This window comes from Toxotes jaculatrix, chromosome 17 (genome assembly GCF_017976425.1).
Source record: "Toxotes jaculatrix isolate fToxJac2 chromosome 17, fToxJac2.pri, whole genome shotgun sequence".
In the NCBI taxonomy this organism is placed as follows: domain Eukaryota; kingdom Metazoa; phylum Chordata; class Actinopteri; family Toxotidae; genus Toxotes; species Toxotes jaculatrix.
In genome coordinates, this window is record NC_054410.1 from 13,061,881 (window position 1) to 13,083,490 (window position 21,610).

Sequence of the window (21,610 nt, forward strand, 5' to 3'; positions counted from 1 at the left end):
TAATTTTAGAAAGGTAATGTAGCTAAATTAGTGGAATATACGTTTCATCCCTGAGGAAATACTGTCTTGATACCATAGAAGAAAAACAATAAATCAGAGGTGGTTTTAGGTCACTAAACACCACAAATATACAGGAAGTCCGCACAGAAATATTAAAGTTTTTTTCTACTCGTGTCTACGGACTTTGGGGAAGTGCAATGACCACTCCCCGGACTGCTTTCGTCTTTCGTAAGATTTAAACCGAGGATGCCCCGGAAAGGCGGGGCTACCTCTTGCTGAGTCTTTTGTAAATGACGACTCCGTTCGGTGCGCCTCGAGTCACAAAACAAGCGTCCCCAGCAGCCTGACTATGACCCGCCCCCGCGAACCAGAAACAGCAGATAGTCTGACGGATAGCGCAGAAGAAAGCCAGGCTGGAGCTGCCCTGGGAAGTCGGGCGTCTGCCGGAGTCAACGCAGAACAACGCCATTTGACCACTAGCTAAGGGAACAGCCAACTGAAGCTACAGGTATGCTGTGAGAAGCCGTTTTCACCGGCAGTATGTTTATTTCTTCTCAAAAAGCCGCTCTTCCCGGTCTTAGCGTCGCTAAGCTCTTTACCCAGGCCTGGGAACGGCCCTCAGGACTCAAACGGAAGAATGGAGCAGCAGACCGGGTCAGAGATTTTAGGAGAGAGGCAGGCTGGCCATGGGTCACCAGCAAGACGAGGCCCGTGGTGGCCCCAGGTGTCCACGCCTCCAGCCGGCCTGAGAGCTTGTCAAAGAGAAACAAACTTGGGCGTCCCTGTTACCATTTTTACGGGTCACTTTTGTAGCTGTACGAATAATTGGATTGGCCGGCTCATGTTAGTTGGCTAGCGTTTATGTTAGCTAACTCATTCATAGTGCTGAGCAGTAGCCACTCCGAGACATGAACCTGAGTGGCGACAACCCTTTTCCTGTTTGAATTTAACTACTACAACAAGTACCTATAGCCATGTCCACGTCAGAGTTGACCCCCCACCGTTAAACATTTTTTATTGCTAGTCATGTTGGTGAGGTGAGCTTCCCGTTGACTTGTGTGTCTCTGCTTTCGCTTTCGTGGTTCAGTTTTATCATAACGTGTGACTTACGAGCTAGCTGAGCTAAATTAGCCAGGAAGATTAGACCAGATCTGCTTTTACAGTGATCACTGGCTGTATGCACAAGCTGCTTCTTCTTGGTGTAAGGACAGCTGCCATTATCTGTCTTGGATCAGCAGTCTGGACAAGGCCGACGATCTGACATGACACAGCATGCTGGGACATTTAGTACTCAACCTTAGTGAACTACTCCTGTTGAAGGGTGAAGTGACTCAGTGACTTGCTGGACATCACCATATCTCAAAGTTATGCCGACGTGTTATTTCTTATTTGTGTTACTGAAATTGAGGCGGTGACCAAAGATAAGACGGTATAACTGCCCCACTGTGTCAGTTCAGTTTGTTGAACTTGAATGGAAAGTACTTTTCTGGAGATCCTTGGAAATCATTCAAAGACACATCAGCCTCCCTCTAGGAAACTTTGGCTTAGAGTACACAAAGGTGTTCCTGAGCTTCTCCTCCCTCTGTGGCATGGTGTCAGTTCTGGCTTGTTGGCACTGTTCATTTCCTTGAGGTCTATCTGTAGATAAGCTCTTATCCAGGGTGTCTTGTTTTTACTTGATTCAGAATGTACCATGTTCTCAAGTTTCCTTGCCACACCAGGCAGAGCAGAGCATTTCCTACTACTAATACCTATTTTTACATCTGTCAAGGAGGTTATATTTTCACCCATATCTGTCTGTCGTTTTGTTTGTTTGTTTGTTTGTTTGTTTGTTTATCTGTCAGCAGGATTACATTAAAACTACTGTAGTAACCGATTAGCACCAAACTTGGTGAAGGGATTGGGCATGAACATGGGAAGAACCATTTAAAATTTCTGGTGCAAATCCGGTTAATGGGGTGGATTAGGGATTTTTTTTTTTTATCACTATCCTTAACTTTTTTTTTGGGACATTTTCATCCATATTTAGCTTTGGTGGAGGTATGTGCTCTATTGAGTTCCTTTCTAGTTGTTAATCTTTTCCACTACAACCAGAAGCTGATGACCCACTGTGTACTTTGTTACGTTCTGTTTAGTTTATTACCTCAATACTGATAAAGGTGACGTGTATTTGTTATCCTTCCAGTTTAACTATTAAGACATCTTCTGGTTGTCCTATCTATCACTCTATAATAGATTGTTTTTAATTGCCAGCTATCACCAAAACTCTTTGGTGATAGGTGCTGTCATTACACAGTAAAAGTTGTTCCATTATCTGAAAATGATCCCAGTATAAATACAATGTGAATGAGTTGCCATCAGTGTAGATTTTTATATTCCTTATTTTTCTTAATTTTGGTATATAACTGTGCCTAAACTTAATTTGGTACAGAGGCGTTGTAAACTGCAGTTTAGATGACCCTTACACTTTCCGAGGTTCTACACTTAGTTATAAACCAATATTATCATTTGATATAAAAGTTTATATCGTGATAACAATGTCATGTAGAGTGTAGTGTTCTAAGTGCACGGCCTGGTTTTCAAGTACTGTCTGCGCTGCTTTTTGGGCCTGATAATTATCAGGAGTTCCCTCTGTGTCTATGCCTGCCAAATCAGGAGGCCTGGCCAGCCAAGTGGCTAGATTCCGGAGAGCCAGCAGCCCGAGAGGGCTTTGTCCTCCAGGGCTCATTTTGATGCTGGGACAAGGCTCAGGCTGCACAAGGAAACTCATGCACCTTCCACACTGAGGCCTGGGACTGAAAGAATGCAAGCAAGCTTCAAATTTTTACTCTATTTACTCCACCCATACTTTAAATGCCAAGAGGCAATGTTTCTTTAAGAGTTATTTCACAGTTAATTTGGTCTGACATGGCAGTTTCCTGGAACATAAAGTGAATGTAACATTAAAAAAAAAAAAGAATTTCCTGATTTGGTTGCCACTGAAAATTAGCAACTAAACCTAGCTACTCTCTTCATTCATGGTGTATGCATGTCTTTAGTTCTGCTTTCTAAAACTTAAAGTGGCCTAACTAGTTTGTGTGTAGGTTTACGACAATCAAGGACATTGAAAAGCTTTTTTGGCCTTTGCATGCTTCTTGTTAGCCTTAGTTTGTGGTTTCTGTGCTGATTTTAGGCTGTCCAGCGTGAATGACACATCTTCTAATGAGGTCACAGGTTAGAAGACAGCGGCCTCAAGTAAAGAAAAATGTTTTCAGTTCATGATATGAGTGTTGGACTCTGTGGTAAGTTTGCACTCTGGTCTTGAAACCAACAGCTAGCTCTCTGCTCAGAATTAACATTTTTTGTCCCCCCTGCTGCATCCTGTAGTGTGTAGAGGAATAGGTGTTGAATATATACAGTAAATAATCATCAAGTTCAGGTCAGCCAATCAGATGCATACGTCAGAGTCAAAGCTCTTCAAAAATTGTTATATAATGAAAACAGTTAAAAGAATAGTTTCAAAAATGTTATATAATAAGCACCTTTTAGTTTATGCTCAGAGGAAAAGCTTGGTTCTTGAAAGGTAGAATAATTTTTTAATGTAAGTCAAATGTTAAACACAATAACCAGTCTGGTAGATTGATTATTTATTTATTTGCATGTTTTGGAGATGTAGGTTTTCGAGGTCAGCATTATACTATAGCCTAAGCCTGTCAGTCCTCGGGAAGCCCTGCAGTGGAAAGTTATTCTTAAATGTATTATCATGGGTAATCTCCTTAATCCAAATTACTAAAGAGGTCTGCTCTACGACAGTGACTCCCACGCTATATTACTGGCACAGATCTTGGGTATAGGATGGGATTGTGCAGCTCTTCAGGTCACTCACTGTCACTGCCACTCTGTATTGTTGACAACACAATGCTGCTGTCGTCACCCAGGGCTTAACTTGTCCCCATTTTCAAAACACAGTGGTTTTATTTGTGTAATAAGTGCATGAATTTGCACAAGGTATTGTTGTGTTTTAGATTGTGAGAAATGATCTCCAGGTACACTGTTGTTGCGTCTTCCTGTTACCACAGTGCTTGTCATGTCAAACGTGGTATCTTACGTGTAATCAGCTTGATTAAACTGAGAGAAAATGATCAATTAAAATGATAGAAGTAAAAAAGAGGAGAGTCTCTGCAAGCTCCCTGCATATTCCAACAGCTGCCATAGAAATCTGACGTATTTTTTTGGTGAAATCTTTGGAAGTTTGCTTAACTGAGAAACTGCATTAAGTGATTATAAATAAAGTAAGTTAAAAAATTTTTTTAACCATGTAGGTTAGTGTTGCTATGACAGATAAGTCCACCTCATGTTAAATGCCACCATGCAGGCATTTCCTCAGTGTTGTTCATGCCAAAAAAGGCATATCAATCGAGACTACTACTGTTTACTGCTGGTTTAGTTTTATAGTGGCTCCTAGTTAGCTAAAAGACATGTTGTGTCTTAACTTATTATTGCTTTAACCTCACTGATTCCACCCTAGTTCATTCTTACTCTGTTGCCTTGAGGAGACAACACATAGTGCCTAAGAATTTCTTTGGCAGACACGAATGTGTTGAAATCTCAGGACTTCTTGACTCTGTAAACTTTGTCTGCAGTGGAACAAGAACCTCTTCTCCTTTGGCTTGAAGCAAACCGGGGTCAAACTGCAGCTGCAGCAGACCTCAGCGGGTGACACATGCATGTGGGTGTATTTTTGCCTCTTGCAAATTCATCCTAATATGAGTTTAGAATACCGCCATGTTGTCCTTGTGGGGGCTGGAGGAGGGAGGTAACTAAATGAGGCGGTGAGCCATCGTCTTTTTAGCCTAGTTGTCTCTCTGATGTTCTTGACCTATTTTGTACCCTTTTAATCCAGTGTGAGTGAAGCAGATGGCTTTTAATACATTTTTTTCTGTCTTGCTCTTACAAGCCATGTTTCGAGTAGATGTGCTGTATTCTATATGAACCTTTATAAAAGTAAAGAGGACGTTAAGCTGTATAGCTGGGGGTAGAGTGTTTTCTAATTGGATCATATCACTAAGAGAGGACTCAGCGTCAGTGAGAGTCCTCTCCCTCACACCCTCTGAGCACTATTGATGTACAGACACCTCCACCCCCCATATCTCATACATCGCAGAGTAGCCCTCATGGCTAGTAGAAGTGGTTGACCTGCAAATATTATTCTCTGAGGAGCCCAGGGAAGTGCAACAGGATTTCTTTTGGATAGGTGTGTGCAGCAAACTGAAGTCACACACTCAGTGTGTGTAAAATATTGGCCGAGGCATATCACAATGTGGGATTGGGCGAGGTCTGCTTTATAACCATGGGGGCAGACTGTGTGTTAAGTGGCCTAAAGTAAATATCTTTTTTCTTGTGTCTTTCTCCTTTCATTCAGAATGGCGGTGGATATCTATGACTCTCAGTACCTGCTCATCCTGGCCCCGTCCCTGGTCATCGCCCTCATGTTCCTCTTCTTCTGGCTCTTCATGAAGGAAACCTCCTACGATGAGGTGCTGGCCAGGCAGAAACGTGACCTCAAGCTACCACCATCCAAGCCGGACACCCGTAAGAAGAATGAAAAGAAGAAGAGCAAGAAGAAGGAGAGTGCCAGCGGGGGTGGCGGTGGCGGAGGTGGAGGGGAGTCAGAGGAGGATCTGCGGGATTTTGATATGACAGATGGTGCCAACAGTTCCATTCTGGAGGTAGAGGAGGAACCTGCACCTGTGGCTACACCAGATCCTGCTCCACCAATACCTACTCCTTATGTGCCTGTTCCAGTGTCAACCGAGGCTCCTGTCGGTCTGAGGGAGAGAAAGAAGAAGGAGAAAAAGGCTGCCAGGGCAGCTACAGCAGCTGCTGCGGCTGCTGCGGCTGCTGTTGCTGCTACAGCTACAGCTACAGCTACCCCCACTGAGGAGCCAGAAGTGAACGGCTCCAAACCGATCAGCCGCAAGGCAGAGCCACATCTGGCCACAAGCAAACAGTCCAGTCCGCCCTCTCCCCAACTTGAGGTCCAGGTTCAGGTCCAGGTCCAAGCCACTCAGGCTCCTCTTCAGGCTCAGACACCTCCCCAGATTTCTGGGAAGAAGAAGGAGAAGAAGAAACAAAAAGCAGAGCCTGGTAAGTTGCCAAGAGTACAGTTTGAAGACGGTGTGATGCTGTGTTTCTTTGGGATACATGAAAATTGCTAACCATCTGTTTCATTCAATAAATACTTTTATCAAGTTACAGTGAGTTTTGCCAGAGAAATGTGAGGTGCAAAATTATCTGTAGTAGCTGCATCATCGAGTTTATAGATTTAGGCCTGTAACTTTAATGATGATTGAATATCGCCTTTCCATCAGTCTCAGGACAGACTGCTGACACTGACAGTATTCTCCACTTTCTTGTCCCTTTTCCAGTGGATGACCAGCAGCCAGAGGTGAAAGCAGAGCAGGCTCCGGCGCCCATTAAGAAAGACGCTCCCATTGTGGCTGAAACCAAGGTTTTGGACGGTGCAGCCCCAAGTGCTGCCACTGGCAAGAAGAAGAACTCTGCCAAGAAGCAAAAGACTGAGCCTGGTAATGCTCATACAATGGTCCCACATGTTAAAGTATGTCTCAGTTACATGTGCTCAGACTGAAGGCTGAACTTCTCGCTTTTGTAATCAATCAGTTTTTCTCAAATCCAGTAGATGAAGCCCATGTTCTGGCTGACTCGACAGCGTCTGCCAACCACCAGGCAGCCCATAACGATGATGTACCATCCAAAGGGTCTGGCAAGAAACAGAAGAATGAGACTGACAAAGGTAAGGGCAAGAAACAAGTCTGATACAGCTTTTGGTTCTTTTTGCTGTCCCATATCTGTGGTGAAGCCATACAATAACCTGCTTAACTCCATCTCCTTTTTTGTGTGTTTTAACAGAGAACACGGAAGTGAAGCTGAAGGAGCTGCTGTCCGGTCTGTCCAGCCTGGCTCTGTCAGAAGCAGAGGCTGTCAGTGTGATGGCCCTCCTCCGAGAGAAGAGTCCTAATGCCTTGGACGCTTGGCACAAAGTGAGAGATTAATAAGTGATAAATTTGAACTAGGTGTTTGCGACAAGTGACATTTCACACTGTTTTGCATTTGGCAGGAGACCAGGTATTTGTAGTTAGATGCACAAAACTCTTTTTCATTTTTTTTTTTTTTATTCTATGTCTCTCACCACCAGTCTGCAGCCAGGCCTGACCCAGCTGCCCAGGAACGAGAACGACTTCTGACAACTCTTCAGGAGGAGGCCTCCATTGCCAAGGACAAAGTGAAACAGCTCAGCCAGGTCTAGATTCCCATGTGCTACCTGATTAAGTACACAATATGATTAATGATTTATTTCCAGCTTATTCTTTGTACCTCAGGAATCATTCCCTTGGTAACAGTGAAGTGCTTACATTCCCTGTTGCCTTATACTGCAGGAGCTTCAAGTGGAAAAGCAAAAGACAGGACGGGTGGAGGCCATGATGAGGGAGCAACGTGCAGCCATGGAGAAAGAACTGGGGAGTATGCAGGCCAAGGCACAGGGAAGCTACCAGGAGCTCCAGACCATGCAGATGAAAGTAATGGCTTTAATTTTTTTTTTCTTGCATAAGCTCTGAGATGAATTCAGTTGTTTTTAAGACAAATATGAAGGAACCCATACCTTTTGTTGTTCTTCTCAACACTGCATGGAAGCTGAATCCTACTGTTTATGTGTAGTTCCAGCAGGTGAGGGAGCAGCTGGAAAGCCAGATCACTCGACTGCAGCAGGAGAACGGCATCCTGAGGGACGCAGTCAGCTCTGCCACCAACCAGATGGAGAGCAAGTCAGTATTAGACTACAATAGATAAGAATCTACTGGTCACACTCAGTGATCCAATTCGTACTAGAATTTCAGCTCAATGACTTCCTGTTGTAACATTGTATATCAATCTGCATGCACAGTTACACAATATGAATCTAATTTATAATTTAATTCATCAGCAACTTCTCTCTATAAAGCCCCATTAACCCTTTTTATAACACTCATTGGTGCTTGTGTGTGTGTGTGTGTGTGTGTGTGTGTGTTGCTTCATAGGAATTCAGCAGAGCTGAACAAGCTACGTTCTGAGTACACCAGTCTGATGAAAGAGCTGGCAGAAAACAACAGCAAGCTGCAGCAGGAGGAGCACCAGAGGAAGTCACTGGAGGTCAGCTACAAGCAGAACGTGTCCCAGCTGGAGGTACGCTAATCCAGATGCACAATGTGTTTGTTTAGCCTCTGCTGCAGTTCCCCCAGCCGAGACAGAAAAACGAACTGAGCTGAACAAAACCTTGGGCTATCACACAGCTTCAAATCTGGTTAGCAGGTGTGGCACCGTTACCAGGAAATGGGAGGAGGTTGTAGTGGAAGTCCTGGGGAGGGTTGTGGGAAATAGAACCTAGGCTGGGAGGATTGTGTTGGCTTTGGAAGCTGGAATGTTTGAGGCTTTGTGCTGTGTATAAACAACACTTTCCTGCTAGACACCTTAGATCAGGCTTTCCTGTCTTTTCACTGACCACGATCAAAGATGGAAATCTGAGTTGCTGGCTCGACATGGACGAGTGTCAGCATGAGAGGGATGCCAAGAGCTGAGTGTTGCACTGTCTTAAAAATTAATGAAACAAAGTGCGAGGATTACTTGCAATTTCTACCTCTGTTTGAATTCTTGGGGAAAAAAGTGACTATAGATTCATGAACTTGTTGAAATTCTTGTGACAAATCAAGCTCCCTCATTGACAGTGAGAGGAAAGAAGACTGAAGGACGTAATTTGCTATCTTAGTAGTTCTAACACTACCACGGTTTAGATTTCCTTTTAGCCCACCTGTGCTAAAACATTTCTGAGCACTTGTGTGCCAGTGAAATGTGTGGGAGATAAGTGTTCATTCAGTTATATATCTCTTGACCCCAAGGCCCAACTGCAGGATGCTAAGCGACGCTGGGAAGAACTCCAGAACTTCCTCCACAACGTCAACGCTGAGAGAGAGAAGCTTCAGGCTTCTAAGCAAGGTGATAAAACAGTAGATCACATTAAAGTGTTGATCTTGTGAATTCTAACAAAATTAAGTAAAGGGTCAGGTTTCATTCAGCGTCTTAATGTCTGTGTATGCGTGTGGGTATAGAGCTCCACAACCAGCTGCTGGCAGTCGAGACAGAGATGAACAACAAGAACAAGGAGATCCAGACCCTACACAGCAGCCTGGCCGAATCCATGGTCTCCAAGGAGCGGCTGGAGCAGAGAGTGATGGAGCTTGTGGAACTGTCCCAGCACAGTATGCCTGACGACTCGATGCAGGCCAGGGTCCAGGTGAGCCGGCCCAACATCGCATTCTTGAAATCATCATCGATTTCCATAACCAGTCTTATTTTATTGTACATCTTTGCTTAATTCGGTGTATTGGGTCAGGTTATTTGGAATTTTAGATCAAATGGACTTATGGAGTCCTAAAATGCATTTTAGTATCCTGAAGTGCTGATTCACTTCAGTGTGGTGTAGAGAGAATTTCTCCTGCATTTGCTAACGCCGTCTGTGTTCTAACAGGAGCTTATGAACGAAAACAAAAGTCTTCAGGTCCAGAACGAGACACTGCAAGTCCAGAATGAGAGCCTGCAAGCCCAGATGTCTTCACAGGTATACGAGTCAACGTCATTTATCTATGTTTAGTCAGAATAAGATGGCCACCTGCATAACTGTGTGTAGACTAATGAGATCTCTTTTCTTCCCATTTAGGCCACCCACGTCTCCCACATTGAGGAGCTACAGAAGCTGTAAGAAAAAAGTGTTCCCTTTTCAGATATGATGATTGCGTTTATTGCATTGTGCTATATATATATGTTTGTTTGGTTTTTTTTTTAATGTGTTCTCTCATCTCTTCCCCTGCTCTGTCCAGACTGGCTGAAAAGGAGTTGCAGAGGAAGAGTCTGGAGGATTCTCTAAATGCTGAGAGGAGCAGTGGGGCCACCAGAGAAACTAACATGCAGGTATAGTCACAAGAGCGCTTCATCTACAGCTTCTTACACTAACATTGCACTGGTTCATTAGTCTCCGGGAATCTGGTAAACAGGTTCTAGGCCTCTCACTGTGCTGAGCAGGACTATGGGTTGAAAACCACGAACACTGTCCTGCCAGAAAGAGGGCATGTCGGTGCCTATTTACAGATGATAATGGATAAATTCAGTGTTTTAAAAACATAAGGCAGAATTATGAGTTCTATGTCATTGTTCAAACTATTGCACAGTCTGTCAGATCCTGTATTGTCTTGGCATAATGTTGACTCTCCCTCCTGCCTCTGTCTTCTCTCCTCCTGCAGGCCTTGCATAATGAAAACATGTCACTGAAGGCAGAGGTTCAGAATCTGCAGGCACAGATTTCTGATCAGGTGAGCTGCATAGCTTAACTTTTTCTCTTTTTTCTTTCTAATTTAAAAGCCCCCCTCATGTGTTTGTGTGTGTTCCTCTGTTTGACACACCCTCTCTTTCTGTCTGCCTTTGACTCTCCCCATGCAGACTGCTTCCCAGCTGGTTTTGGACCAGTTCCAGAAGAGGTGTGTGTGTATGTGTGTGAAAACTGAAACATATTATACCAGCACACCAGCTGGTTAGGCTTGTTACTCCAAGTCCACAAAAATAATAATGAGTTTTTAAAAAAGAAAAACAAAAAAACCTTCCTTCCTACCCAGTGTCCGGGAGAAGGAGGAGAACATGAAAACCGTAGAGGGCCTGCTGGAGAAGGGGCTGATCGAAGTGGCCAACAAGGAAGAAGAGCTCAAGGTATGTGTTTCCTCTGGGTTGAAAAGGGACAGCCAACAGTAGCAAATTCTGAACATATGCTGCCTCACACACACACACACACACACACACACACACACACACACACACACACACACACACACACACACACACACACACACACGTATTTGACTGACATCAGCATTCTTTGAGTGACTCTGCATTTCACTGCCTGCCTTGTAATCACAATCCCTAATGGGCAGAAATCTATAAGTCATTTATTTCCCTGGTGTAGGCTGTAAGAGAAGAGAACGAGGCACTAAAACAAGAAATAGAGGGCTTTAAGAAGAAGACGGCAGAACAGGTGAGTGGGTCTAAAATCTAAATTAAAATGGATTTCCTTAGTTTTGCACGTTATACTGTATCAATTTGTTTTAACGTTACCTTTTCTCCTAATCACAGATGTCATTGGAATCAATGGTGGAGGAACTCCAGAGCAAGTAAGATCAATCATGCTGATTGTGGTATTTAGAGATCATGATAATTTGGTAGCACAGAGTCTTATGTTCACACACCCTTATCCACAACACACAAAGACACACATATAGATAAAAACATCCCAGTGTAGTTTCAGTAACTCTAATCATTCAGTGGCTCCAGCTTTGCCAACTAACTGATATGAAAAGGAGCTGATGCAAATCATAATGCTATGTTTTGAAACCAAATGTTACTGCTTTCTGTGCAGTGAGTATATCAAAACTAATTCCTCTTGGCACACCAGAACGCTCCCTAGACACGCTCTTAATAGTATTTCTTTTAACACCAGATTTCTGCTGGCACCAGTGGCTGCACTTTGTTAAATGTGCTCTTGTAGTGTATCATTATATATGTAAATATCAGCGGATGATTCTGTGTGACTTTAAACAGTTCTGTATAAAGAGCCCTTGTCTCACTGTTCTTTGTAGGATCCAAGAGAAAGACGTGAAGCTAAAATCAACGGAGGAGAGTCTACAGGCAGCACAAGACAGCAGCTCCGCCAGAGAGAAGACAGTTGAGGTGTGGTGTTGATGCTGTATCAGTGAAATACTGGGTCTGCACATTTAAGGAGACCCCAGATGCTGTTTGTCCTATTGTTTGTGTTGTTTTGTCCCAGTTTGAACTCTTGTCTAAAGCGGTTTTTATCTCGCAGTCTCTGGAGCAGCAGTTGGCCGCCCTGCGGGCAGACATGGAGCAGCTGAGACAGAAGGAGACGTCAGAAGAGCTGACCAGTGCTGGTGCCCACCTCCAAGAACTCCAGGCTCAGTGAGTTAACCCAGCAGATCGCCTTGCAGTCCATCAGCGTAGCCCTTACAAATCGGACTGATGATGTGAAAATCTCACTCACAGGCTTGCAACGAAGGACCAGGAGATCCAGATGCTGCAGGCTGAGCTGGAAGTACGGACTAAGGAGATGAATGAGAAAATGGAGCAGGTACACCAGCAGGTGAGGAAGGGTTTCAAAGAAACTGCTCACCACAAAGTGCAAGGCTGACACATTTTATGGTTTATAAATCAGGAAGAGTTGCCCAGCTAGGAAAGATTATTACCAATTAAGCAGAACAAATTTAGTTGTAGAACGGATTAACAACATATGATTTTGGAGATGGAACTGTTAATGTTTGAATTGTTCTTAAATTTTGATCCTTCTGTCTTTGACATTAAATTCTCATTCAGTCTGAGATTTAATTGACTGTTTTTTTCCCCCCCTCCTCAAATAGCAGTCACACACAGCAGTACCAAGCCCAGAGCTTCTTACAGCGTGAGTAATGTGGGATCCCGTATCATAACATATTTTTTACACACATCATTTCATTTTGAATGACCCTTAACTACATAATTATGTTCATAACAAGTCATTATGTTGTCGTCTGTCAGGTTGTCAGAGAAGGAGAAGCAGGTCTCAGATCTTCAGAGTGAGCTGGCTGAGCTGAGGGACTCCCTGGAGCTTCATAGGAAGAAGAACAACGTAGGTTTCCTGCACTGATGACCTAAACTATTGATACCAGGGACTCCTCTGGTCAAGCCCTGCGAGACATCATCCTCCCCACTCCTCCTTGTGTGGTACCCCAAAACACTCCCGCCACACCGGAGTTATACGCTGCACACATCCATACTGCCTGTTGTCCACTGCCACTTAGTCTCGTTTTTTTTTTGTTTATTTTTAAACATATATTTTTAAAACCAAATAGAAAGATTTCTTTAGCTATGGATGTTTTTTTGCTACATGATATTACACATCAGTACAGATGTCTATTTTGATTTGGATTGCTTAAGCTGAGCGTTGCATAACAGGGCTTCCAGCCTACTCTTGTTATGCTTGCCGTTGGCCATGACTGTTTCAGCAAGCTTGTCCGTGCTTGTGGGTGATTCAGAGCATTAGAAACTCGCCTACCTTTTATTTTAGAGAGAGGCTTATTTGATTTGAAAAACAGATGTATGCAGACTTTGTTTTTTCATTTTTGTTTCTGATATATGTCTCTAGACTGCATCACCTTAATATGAATAGAAAGTACTCACTGAACATTGTTACTATACATATCTCGCGCACTGTGCATGTTCATTTTACCCACGCGAGGTGTGAGACTGGGACTCGAGGCGATTTGCACATACTTATTTTTAGCGGTTGGAGTATGGGTGAAAAGCAGAGTGTAGTCATTTTGAAAATGAGAAATGCGTTGGGTTTGTTCTGTTACTCTGCCAGTCTGTCTTTGAGGGTCACTGAATGCATTTTCCCCGAGGCTGAACTGAAAGTAGTATCTCTTTGGAACTGACCAAAACAGGAGCTTCGGGAGAAAAACTGGAGTGCAATGGAAGCTCTGTCAGCCACCGAGTCCATGCTTCAAGGGAAACTCAGCAAAGCTGTCAAGGTTCGACACCCCACCTCAGTCTGCTTCACTCTAGTTCCAATCTGATGCATCCCTCCCCCCAAAAATGCTGTTTTTTGCCATAATTGACCCAATGAAATTTATTTTTCCACCATCATCCATAACAAAGCTGCATACTCATTTACCTCACTCTCGTCTCTCCCTTTTGTTTTTTGGCTTCAAGTTCACAATTGGCTGTTTGCTGAGCTGTTGAACTATGCTACTCCCCTTGGAAATCTCAGACTGTATTAACTTAACTGTTTGAGTCTTTTTAGCAGATATATTTTTGCTTTAAGCTCTGAAATATAAAAGTTTTCTCTTTGCCCAAAGCTCAGACTGATGCTTGGAAATGAGTGTGCAGTGACCTAGAAATTATTTCACTAGATCTCATTAGATTTGAGATTCATGATAATCATTTTTGCAGCTTCCTCTCTTTCTGTCATGTGACTCATTTCTAGCATGTTTTCCCCCATTCTGCTTTGTGACATCCACACTGTCAATATCACCAGTTAATCAATAATCTGTTGAATTAACTTCGATTTTTAATGCAATTTATGCTTTTTAAAGGATGTATGATCATTCAAAATGTTTAATGGAAATGCAGCAGTGTCCTTATCTGTCTCTGTACTCTGAAACGTACTAAACTGAAATGTCTTTGTTTAACTGTAACAAAATGTTAAACAAAATCTACAGTATATTTCATGAACTTTCAGGTCTCTCTGTGTAGACATAGAGTGCGCTACCGGATAGCTGTTCTATTAACAGTTGCAGTGACGTCTGTGTATTTTTGCAGCCGCCCCCCCCCCCCCACCCTCCTTTACACTAGGGAAGGGTACATGCTGATCCATCAGCACAGCAGCTGCTCTTCTGCCATCCGAGTACAGTAGAAAGCACCTTCCCAGAGCTGAGCCAGGGAGTTCCTTGGCAGCTGTTGTGTACTGTCAGTGCATGCTGGTTGGTTGAACCACACTCGTCTCAGAGCCGCCTTGTGACACAGTGTGTTAATGTGAATAGTGGTTAGAGTGCCAGCTGGCTAGTGCCTGGCATACGTTCTCCTTTCAAGCCTCGGAGTGACAGTGCATGATGCTGGCCTATTGTGGGAGGACTGATAGCTACCTTTTTATTTACTGAAGACTTTCAAGGTGCTTTGTACAGTTTCATGAAAAGCAGACTGATGTACTTGTGGTTCAGGGAGGATTGTAGGATGTGACATGCTCTGAATCCGAGGTTGCAGACACTTGGTGTAGGTGTGGCCTGTTGAAAGACGCTGATGTTTGCTTAGGCTAAGTAGATGTGGGCGTGAGACAGCGTTTATCTTTGTGCCCTATGGTTATAATTTAAAATGCTAAACAAATCAGCCTTGTGACATTGATTGGAGCAGCCTGATGGATGAATTGATGATGACTGATGATTGATGATAAAACAGGATTACTTAGATTAGAACGAGGAAGAAGGAAAGGTTGTGTGTGATCATGTGTCCTCACATGACCATTGGACCTTGTCTTCGAAGTGACCAAATTATTTGAATAGATGTTGCTCAATCTTTCCATCAATTTTTTTTTGTACTATTCCACTTTGCCCCTTCCCACCACCTTGTAGGAGAACCAGGCAGCACTGGCAATGTCTCAGGCCGAGTGTAAGGATGTTCTGCACAGACTTCTGCCCCACGTGCCTCTGCCTTCTGAACAGGTATGGGTAGTGTTGGATTTATAAGATTCATTTATTTTTGAATGCCCCTTCTTTATGCTGTCATGCTTCTCCTCCTGTGTGGTGATATTTCACTTAAGTTTCTCTCTACTTTTCATTTCCTGTTTCTACTAGAACCATCAGGAGTGGCTCCACAGGTTTGAGAGGGCAGTAGCTGAACTCTCAGCTGCACAGACCACCCCTGCATCAGGGGACTCTGAGGTAAACAAAATAGAATTATAAAGTTTAACATGATTCTTGTTTGTTGCTTTTTTGAACTGTGGGTATCAACAAATACTATTCTCTTATTAGGGACTTGCTGAGAAACTGAAAGAAGCTGAAGAAACCCAAAGGATCCTACAGAAAGACTGTGAGACGTACAAGAAGGTTTTGGGAGAGACGGTGAGATGAGGTTTTGTGTGTGTGTGTGTGTGTGTGTTACATCCATGACTGCACAGTGGCACTCTTATCTCTCGCTAAACTGAGCTGTTATTTGCGCCGCATCCACAGGAGGGCATCCTGCAGCGTCTCCAGAGCAGTGTGGAGCAGGAGGAGTCTCGCTGGAGGGTGAAGCTGGAGGTAGCGCAGGGAGAACTCAGAGAGGTATGTATTCAGGTTTAGCAGGAAACAACTCCCAGGTCGAATACCACATCACTGTGGTGATATATTATTGCAGTGTGTGATATTTTCACTGCATCATTCTCCTCATTTTCTTTCATCAGATGAGCCAGAAAGTCGCAGCCCTGGAGCAGGAGATTGAGAGACTAACTGATGGAGCAGAGCTGGAAAATGTTTGTCCTCTTGAAACTCCCATTTCCACTAAGACTTGTTACACTTCAAACTCAGAACACTCTGCCATTTTAACTTGCACTGGTCTCAGTCATCTGTATTTCTGAACCTCTTTTTTTTTTCTCTGTAGCTGAGAAGAGAAAAGCAGCATTTGGAGTCTGAGTTGGAGAGGGCAGAGCGTGAGAGTGCCACGTATGTGACAGAGGTCAGAGAGGTGAGCAGAAACAGGACTTCTTCACCCTCTGTCACTTGTGATCCTCAGCCATGCCACAGCATCCATCCTCCTGTGGCAATTTGATCGCCATTGTGTGTTAAATACACGTCCATGTGTCTGTTTCTGTTGACGCATCCTACACAGTGTTTATTTGGGGTATATGAAATACACACAACATAAACCATTGTTAATCTAAAGGCACATGTGTTTCACATAGGCAGCTGTAGCAGTAACTTAGTTACACCACTCACCAGACTAAGTTAATGGATGACCTTTGGTTATACACAGTTAGTCGTGCACAACAGGATTCTGTGCTTTATGTATCACTACACAACTGCTGAATACTGAGAGGATTCACTTTTTGTAAATGCCCTATGGCCTGATCACTACATGGACTGTGTGCTAGTAGACTGACTCCCACAGACTCCCATTAAACATCTCACACTTAATTTCAGCTCAAAGATCTGTTGACTGAATTGCAGACCAGACTTGATGGCTCATATACAGAGGCTATCAGACAGAATGAGGAGCTGAATTTGGTAAGAGTTGCTCACCCTCTAGAGCTAGAGCTCCTGTTAAACCTTTTTATCCTTATTACACTCAGCCGTGGCTCTACACTGACTGCCACAGGACGGGGTTCTCCATCTTCTGCAACTGTGGGTCGTCGTCCACAACCTCTGTAAACATGTAGTCGCGAATGTGACTTTGTGACGTAAAGCAAAAATGAGAGGTTTTGAATGATGACTCACTTTCACACTCAGTGAAACTTACAAGACTAACTCTTCTCTCTTCTCACTGCCATCTAACAAATGGCTTACTAGTCAACTTTTGCTTCTTCTTGAAGAGGTCCCAAAATGCTCCATTTGTCATCATCAGCTATAATTTTACTTCACACCTCGAACTGCACACTATTATTCCCTCTTCAATAGAAACCTGTCTGTCTGCCTTTTTCTTTGTCTCTGTCTTGCCGTAATGTAGCTGGAGGTCTTTCAGTGGTCTTCATTAAGTGTTAGCTGTCAGTTCGTAGCATATGCTGGCTGTTTTTCAGACCCACAATAGCACTGTCAAAAAAATTCAACGTCCTCATTCATTTCAGTGAGGACTCCAACAGAAAGCGATCAATAACAAGTATTGCTGCATTGTCTGGCAAAAATACATTGGCCAATTAGGTACACATATGTGTATTTTCTTATCAGTTGTAAGGTGAGTGATGATCTAGTCATATTCTTTATCTTTAGTCATGGAGACAGGAAACAATGACTGCACTGGCTACAACTTTCCGTACTTGTAAAATCCTGTTTCTAAGTGTCATAAACCACTGCACCTCAAAACATGAAGGTATTACTCAAACTGCACTTCCTGGATCTTGATTCATCTTCTCACCAGTACCTGTAGCAGCATGCCCACATCAGTACAGCCACTTGCTCTCCTTTACACAGTGCTATTTTTGGTTTGATCATGGCCTAAGTAGGACAAGCAAAAAAAAAAAATCTGTGCAAATATTGAGCACTTTGATGTTGGAATTTAATGTAGAAAGTGTTGGCCGGAGGTTTTGAGTAAGTGCTCTTTGTGTACAAAAAAATGTTAACTTAAAAATGGGATTCAAAGGTGTCATTGGGAAGCAGTTATGTACTGTAGAATTTGTGCTGAGTGTCTGTTTTGATTCTAGCTGAAAACCCAGCTCACCGAGACTCTGTGCAAGCTGGAGACAGAAGAGAACGAGAGACAAAGGGTGGCTGGTGATTTGTATAAGGTAGGAAAGGTTTTTATACGTTTTATATTTTATTACACTTCTGATATGGGTCCATCTCCAGGCCACATTGTTAAAAAGTGGAACCATCTGATCCTTTGCACAGGCCCAGCAGTCTCTTGATCTGATCCAGGGGGAGCTCTCAAATGCGACGGACAACGTCGATGACCTGATAGAGAACAGCAGTCTGCCATCGCAGAGAGTGAGAGTCTGAGGCAGTTGTTGGGTGTTGTAACAGTTGGTGCTTTATGTCTTTGCTTGTGTAGTTATCAGGTGGCTACACTGAGCTTTAAACCAGCCACTCTGTCTCTGACAGGAGGAGATTGACAGAAAGGAGAAAATGACTGCAGGACTGAACCAAACTGTCAGAGAACTGCAGCAGCTGCTACAAGCCGTCAGCCGGCAACTCACCAAGGGACAGGAAGGGGTGAGGCCTATTACCACACAGTTGTTATTGCCAAATAAAACAGAATTGTAGTATCAAAGTCCTTTGTTCACACTTGCAAATGTGGAGTCTAAACATTGTACATTTGTGATTTATTTTCCAGGAGGCTGAGAGAGATGTGTCCAAGGTATAGTGAGAGGAGGAAAGACCCCCACGCAGCCACCCTGACTGCACTAGAGACCACCTTTGACCTTTGGTCTCATCACTACCACCATTACACCATACGGTCACACCCCGCCACTTCCTCCCTCCCAACCTCCATCACCTCACCTGTACTGTAGACAGCCTCCAACAGACTCTGGCCGAGGCACTGGCAAACCACTCCCAGACTCACTGTTGGCCACAAGGGAGCAGGCAGAGGTTACTGTTAATTCCAAACACTCCAGACACTGTACCAAAACGCGCACTACTCCACTCCCACCACATTCCTCTTCTTCAGCAACATCGCCGGTTAATTTTTTATTATAAAGTTAAAAATGACATCCAGTATCATTTAAACTGCGTGGCAACCATTCCTGTTTAAAACACCTGTGTTTTTCAAAGAAATCCTTTTTGAATTCTGCAGTAGTTTTTGTTGTTATTTGTCTCAAGAAGGCAGTGATACAAATTTCCAACTTGACTAAACAGACTTTGGGTTTTCAGTCCTCCTTTTTTTCTTAACTTAAAAGATATGTATTGTTTAAATGTATTGGTTAGGACCTGCTGAAATACACTATATTGTTGATCTGTTTGCCTCCTGATCAGAAAACTATCACAACCTGTGCATCATTGTGCATCCATGAATTCATAGCTCCATGCATACCTTGGCTCAGTATTGGGTGGGAGAAGGGAGATCAGTAGGGGTCTCAGCATATCAGATGGGTCACTACGTGACTGTAACTATGGAGATGCATGGACAAATTGTAGACAAGTCTGTACTGCAGCTCCAGAGAGAAGGGAGTCTGTGACCCTGGCTGTGGAAGGAGAAGTCCAGGTCAACAGAGGTTTTTAAATCCTACTGCAACTACTCTAGGAATAAGCGTCCCATATCATCTGTAATCAACACTCGCTATATTATTGCTAAGTTCATTAACACTGAAGATTTTGTTCTTTTTGTAACAGGTGATGTTAATAAAAGGGATGCTTGATAAATCTGCCCAGTGTCCTGTGTCGATTCTTTTTCTTGCATTGCACTTCTTTCTCCACACCACTGGGGGGCAGCACACAACCTTTGCTGAAATTTCCAACTGATTTGATTCAAAGCCTTGAAAAACCTGAATGTGCACAGGGAAATTACAAAGCTTCTGCTCATGTAGCTTTTGCCATCAGATATATTCTGCTCGGCAAAATATTCATCTGACTTCCTTGTACACAATAAACATGTCTGTCATGCAGGGGTGTTATTTTAGTTGAGTGTTTTCATATGAAGGTAGAGAAACTGACACTGCGCTGCATCAATTATGGAACATTTAGGGTGTGACCAGTTTTCCGTGATGGTAACATGTTGTATAATCCCTCAGAACATACTCTTTTCTCAGCTCTGCTATGAGGTTTTACAAAATACTTCCTGTCAATAAGATGTGATGTAAAAGGAAGTGAAAAGGCAACTGAAATAATCCAGAGCTTACCAAGGATGACTGCTCCCTTGGTTGTAATGTTGGGAAACATTGCTCTGGCCACTTCACACAGTGATTGGAAGAGTATGAAAATATTAGTCCTTAAAGTACATTAGAACATTATGCAAGGGCAAAGATGCAATGATGTGCTAAAAGTGTGGTTTTTTTTTTTAATTCTTAATGTTTTCAGATTTACCACTACCAGCTTTTAATTATATATGATATAAAGGATAAATACAGGTTCTGTGTCACTGGACCTGATTTGACTTTGTGCATCTGGACAGAAAGCTCTTGTTCTCATCTTTTGCATGTTAAAAGCCCTTTAAAACAACACAACTGTTGTGCTGGCTGGGGGGGTCAGGTCAGGGGCGCGTGCAACATGGGATCAGCACATTCCTCGCATTCTCCCACACTGTCATGCTGCAGTCAGCTGATTGGAGATGTGGCTTTTACCTTTATGGAAACCTCGCGACGAAACAGGCGGCACTGCATCTTCAACATATTCGTCATTAACTGGCTCACACAGAGAGCGCCTTTCATAACCTGCTGCTGGAGGCTGTTGTAGTATATGTACACGGTCGTCTGTAAAGTGGATGACTCCAAATGTACAATCATGGGTTTAAATGTGACCCCTCTGAATACAATAAACAAGCTGTTTGCAATGAAGTTCATTGTAGGATGATCTCAGAAACCGACAAATTTATGACGTAAGAGCTCAGTTCTTGGAAAAAGCCTGACATGTCATCCTTTCTATAGAAGTCTCATGACTTCTATAGAAAGTCTGATGTGTCAAGAACAGTGAGGAAGTTAATAGGCGTTTTGTCTTTCCTATGTCACCATTGCTCATGCTATTAGTCTCAATTGCGCAATGTAACTTGTTGCAGTAGGCCTCTGCTCTGCGTGCTTCATGCCTGGTAACATTTGACTCCTCCTAAACATAGATTTGCACTCACACTAGGGCAGCGCAACTTCAGCAAAGCAGCCCACTCCCTGCATCTGCTCTCCATCAGTGTGGTATGTGCTAGAGTCTTTGATCCCCACCCCCCAACTCTAATGTGTATGTGTGTGTGCATACAGGAGGGTGAGTCAAACAGACACAGAGAAGACTGTAGTGCTCTCTTACACAGACAATGCCCATTGGATGAAAGCAAAGCGGAAGGAGACAGTGACACAAAAGAGCAGTAAACATTCATTATACCCACAGCTTTAAGGCCGGCCCCTAGGCCTGTAGTTAAAGGCCTAATGCAGCTTGATCCCTGTGCACAACTGCTGAAGAAGCTGGAGTTCACTCCTCTGTACTATTAATGGACAAGTATGTGCAGCTATGAACAGAACCAACAAATGCCATGGATTAATCTGAGTTGTATTGCTTTCAAATGGAAAAATACATCAGTGTTGTATCTTACTTTAATGCAGTTTAAGTTGTAGTGCATAAGAGTCGGGAGGTAAGTACCTCTATGGGCCCCTGTTACACCCTACTGC

The 21,610-nt window shown here is 43.3% G+C and overlaps 1 protein-coding gene across 5 annotated transcripts; it reads left to right on the forward strand.

Annotated features, from left to right (window-relative positions):
- Positions 1-379: 379 nt before the first annotated feature.
- Positions 380-19,668, forward strand: ktn1 (kinectin 1). 5 transcript variants are annotated; one of them, XM_041060396.1, is made up of 36 exons: positions 380-508; positions 5,402-6,126; positions 6,408-6,566; positions 6,677-6,793; positions 6,910-7,040; positions 7,196-7,300; positions 7,437-7,577; positions 7,717-7,823; positions 8,076-8,220; positions 8,931-9,027; positions 9,141-9,325; positions 9,560-9,649; positions 9,749-9,786; positions 9,909-9,999; positions 10,329-10,397; positions 10,525-10,562; positions 10,698-10,788; positions 11,042-11,110; positions 11,209-11,246; positions 11,712-11,802; positions 11,936-12,048; positions 12,133-12,229; positions 12,504-12,544; positions 12,661-12,751; positions 13,566-13,652; positions 15,249-15,338; positions 15,471-15,557; positions 15,648-15,737; positions 15,846-15,938; positions 16,058-16,126; positions 16,255-16,338; positions 16,794-16,877; positions 18,008-18,091; positions 18,195-18,290; positions 18,405-18,515; positions 18,637-19,668. In XM_041060396.1, the coding sequence occupies exons 2-36, from the start codon at positions 5,403-5,405 to the stop codon at positions 18,664-18,666; spliced, it is 3,873 nt and encodes a 1,290-aa protein (XP_040916330.1). In that variant the 5' UTR covers positions 380-508; position 5,402; the 3' UTR covers positions 18,667-19,668. The 5 variants fall into 5 exon arrangements, with proteins under 5 accessions (XP_040916330.1, XP_040916332.1, XP_040916331.1 ...); XM_041060398.1 differs by having other exon boundaries at positions 12,507-12,544; XM_041060397.1 differs by having other exon boundaries at positions 6,680-6,793.
- Positions 19,669-21,610: the final 1,942 nt, after the last annotated feature.

What these genes read in the sequence shown, in the direction of transcription:
- ktn1 (XM_041060396.1), top strand. Translation starts at nt 5,403, where the DNA reads ATGGCGGTGGATATCTATGACTCTCAGTACCTGCTCATCCTGGCCCCG. An exon ending in CCAGAGAAACTAACATGCAG is followed by an intron (nt 10,000 to 10,328) that starts GTATAGTCACAA and finishes CTCCTCCTGCAG; the next exon opens with GCCTTGCATAATGAAAACAT. An exon ending in AGAATGAGGAGCTGAATTTG is followed by an intron (nt 16,878 to 18,007) that starts GTAAGAGTTGCT and finishes TTTTGATTCTAG; the next exon opens with CTGAAAACCCAGCTCACCGA.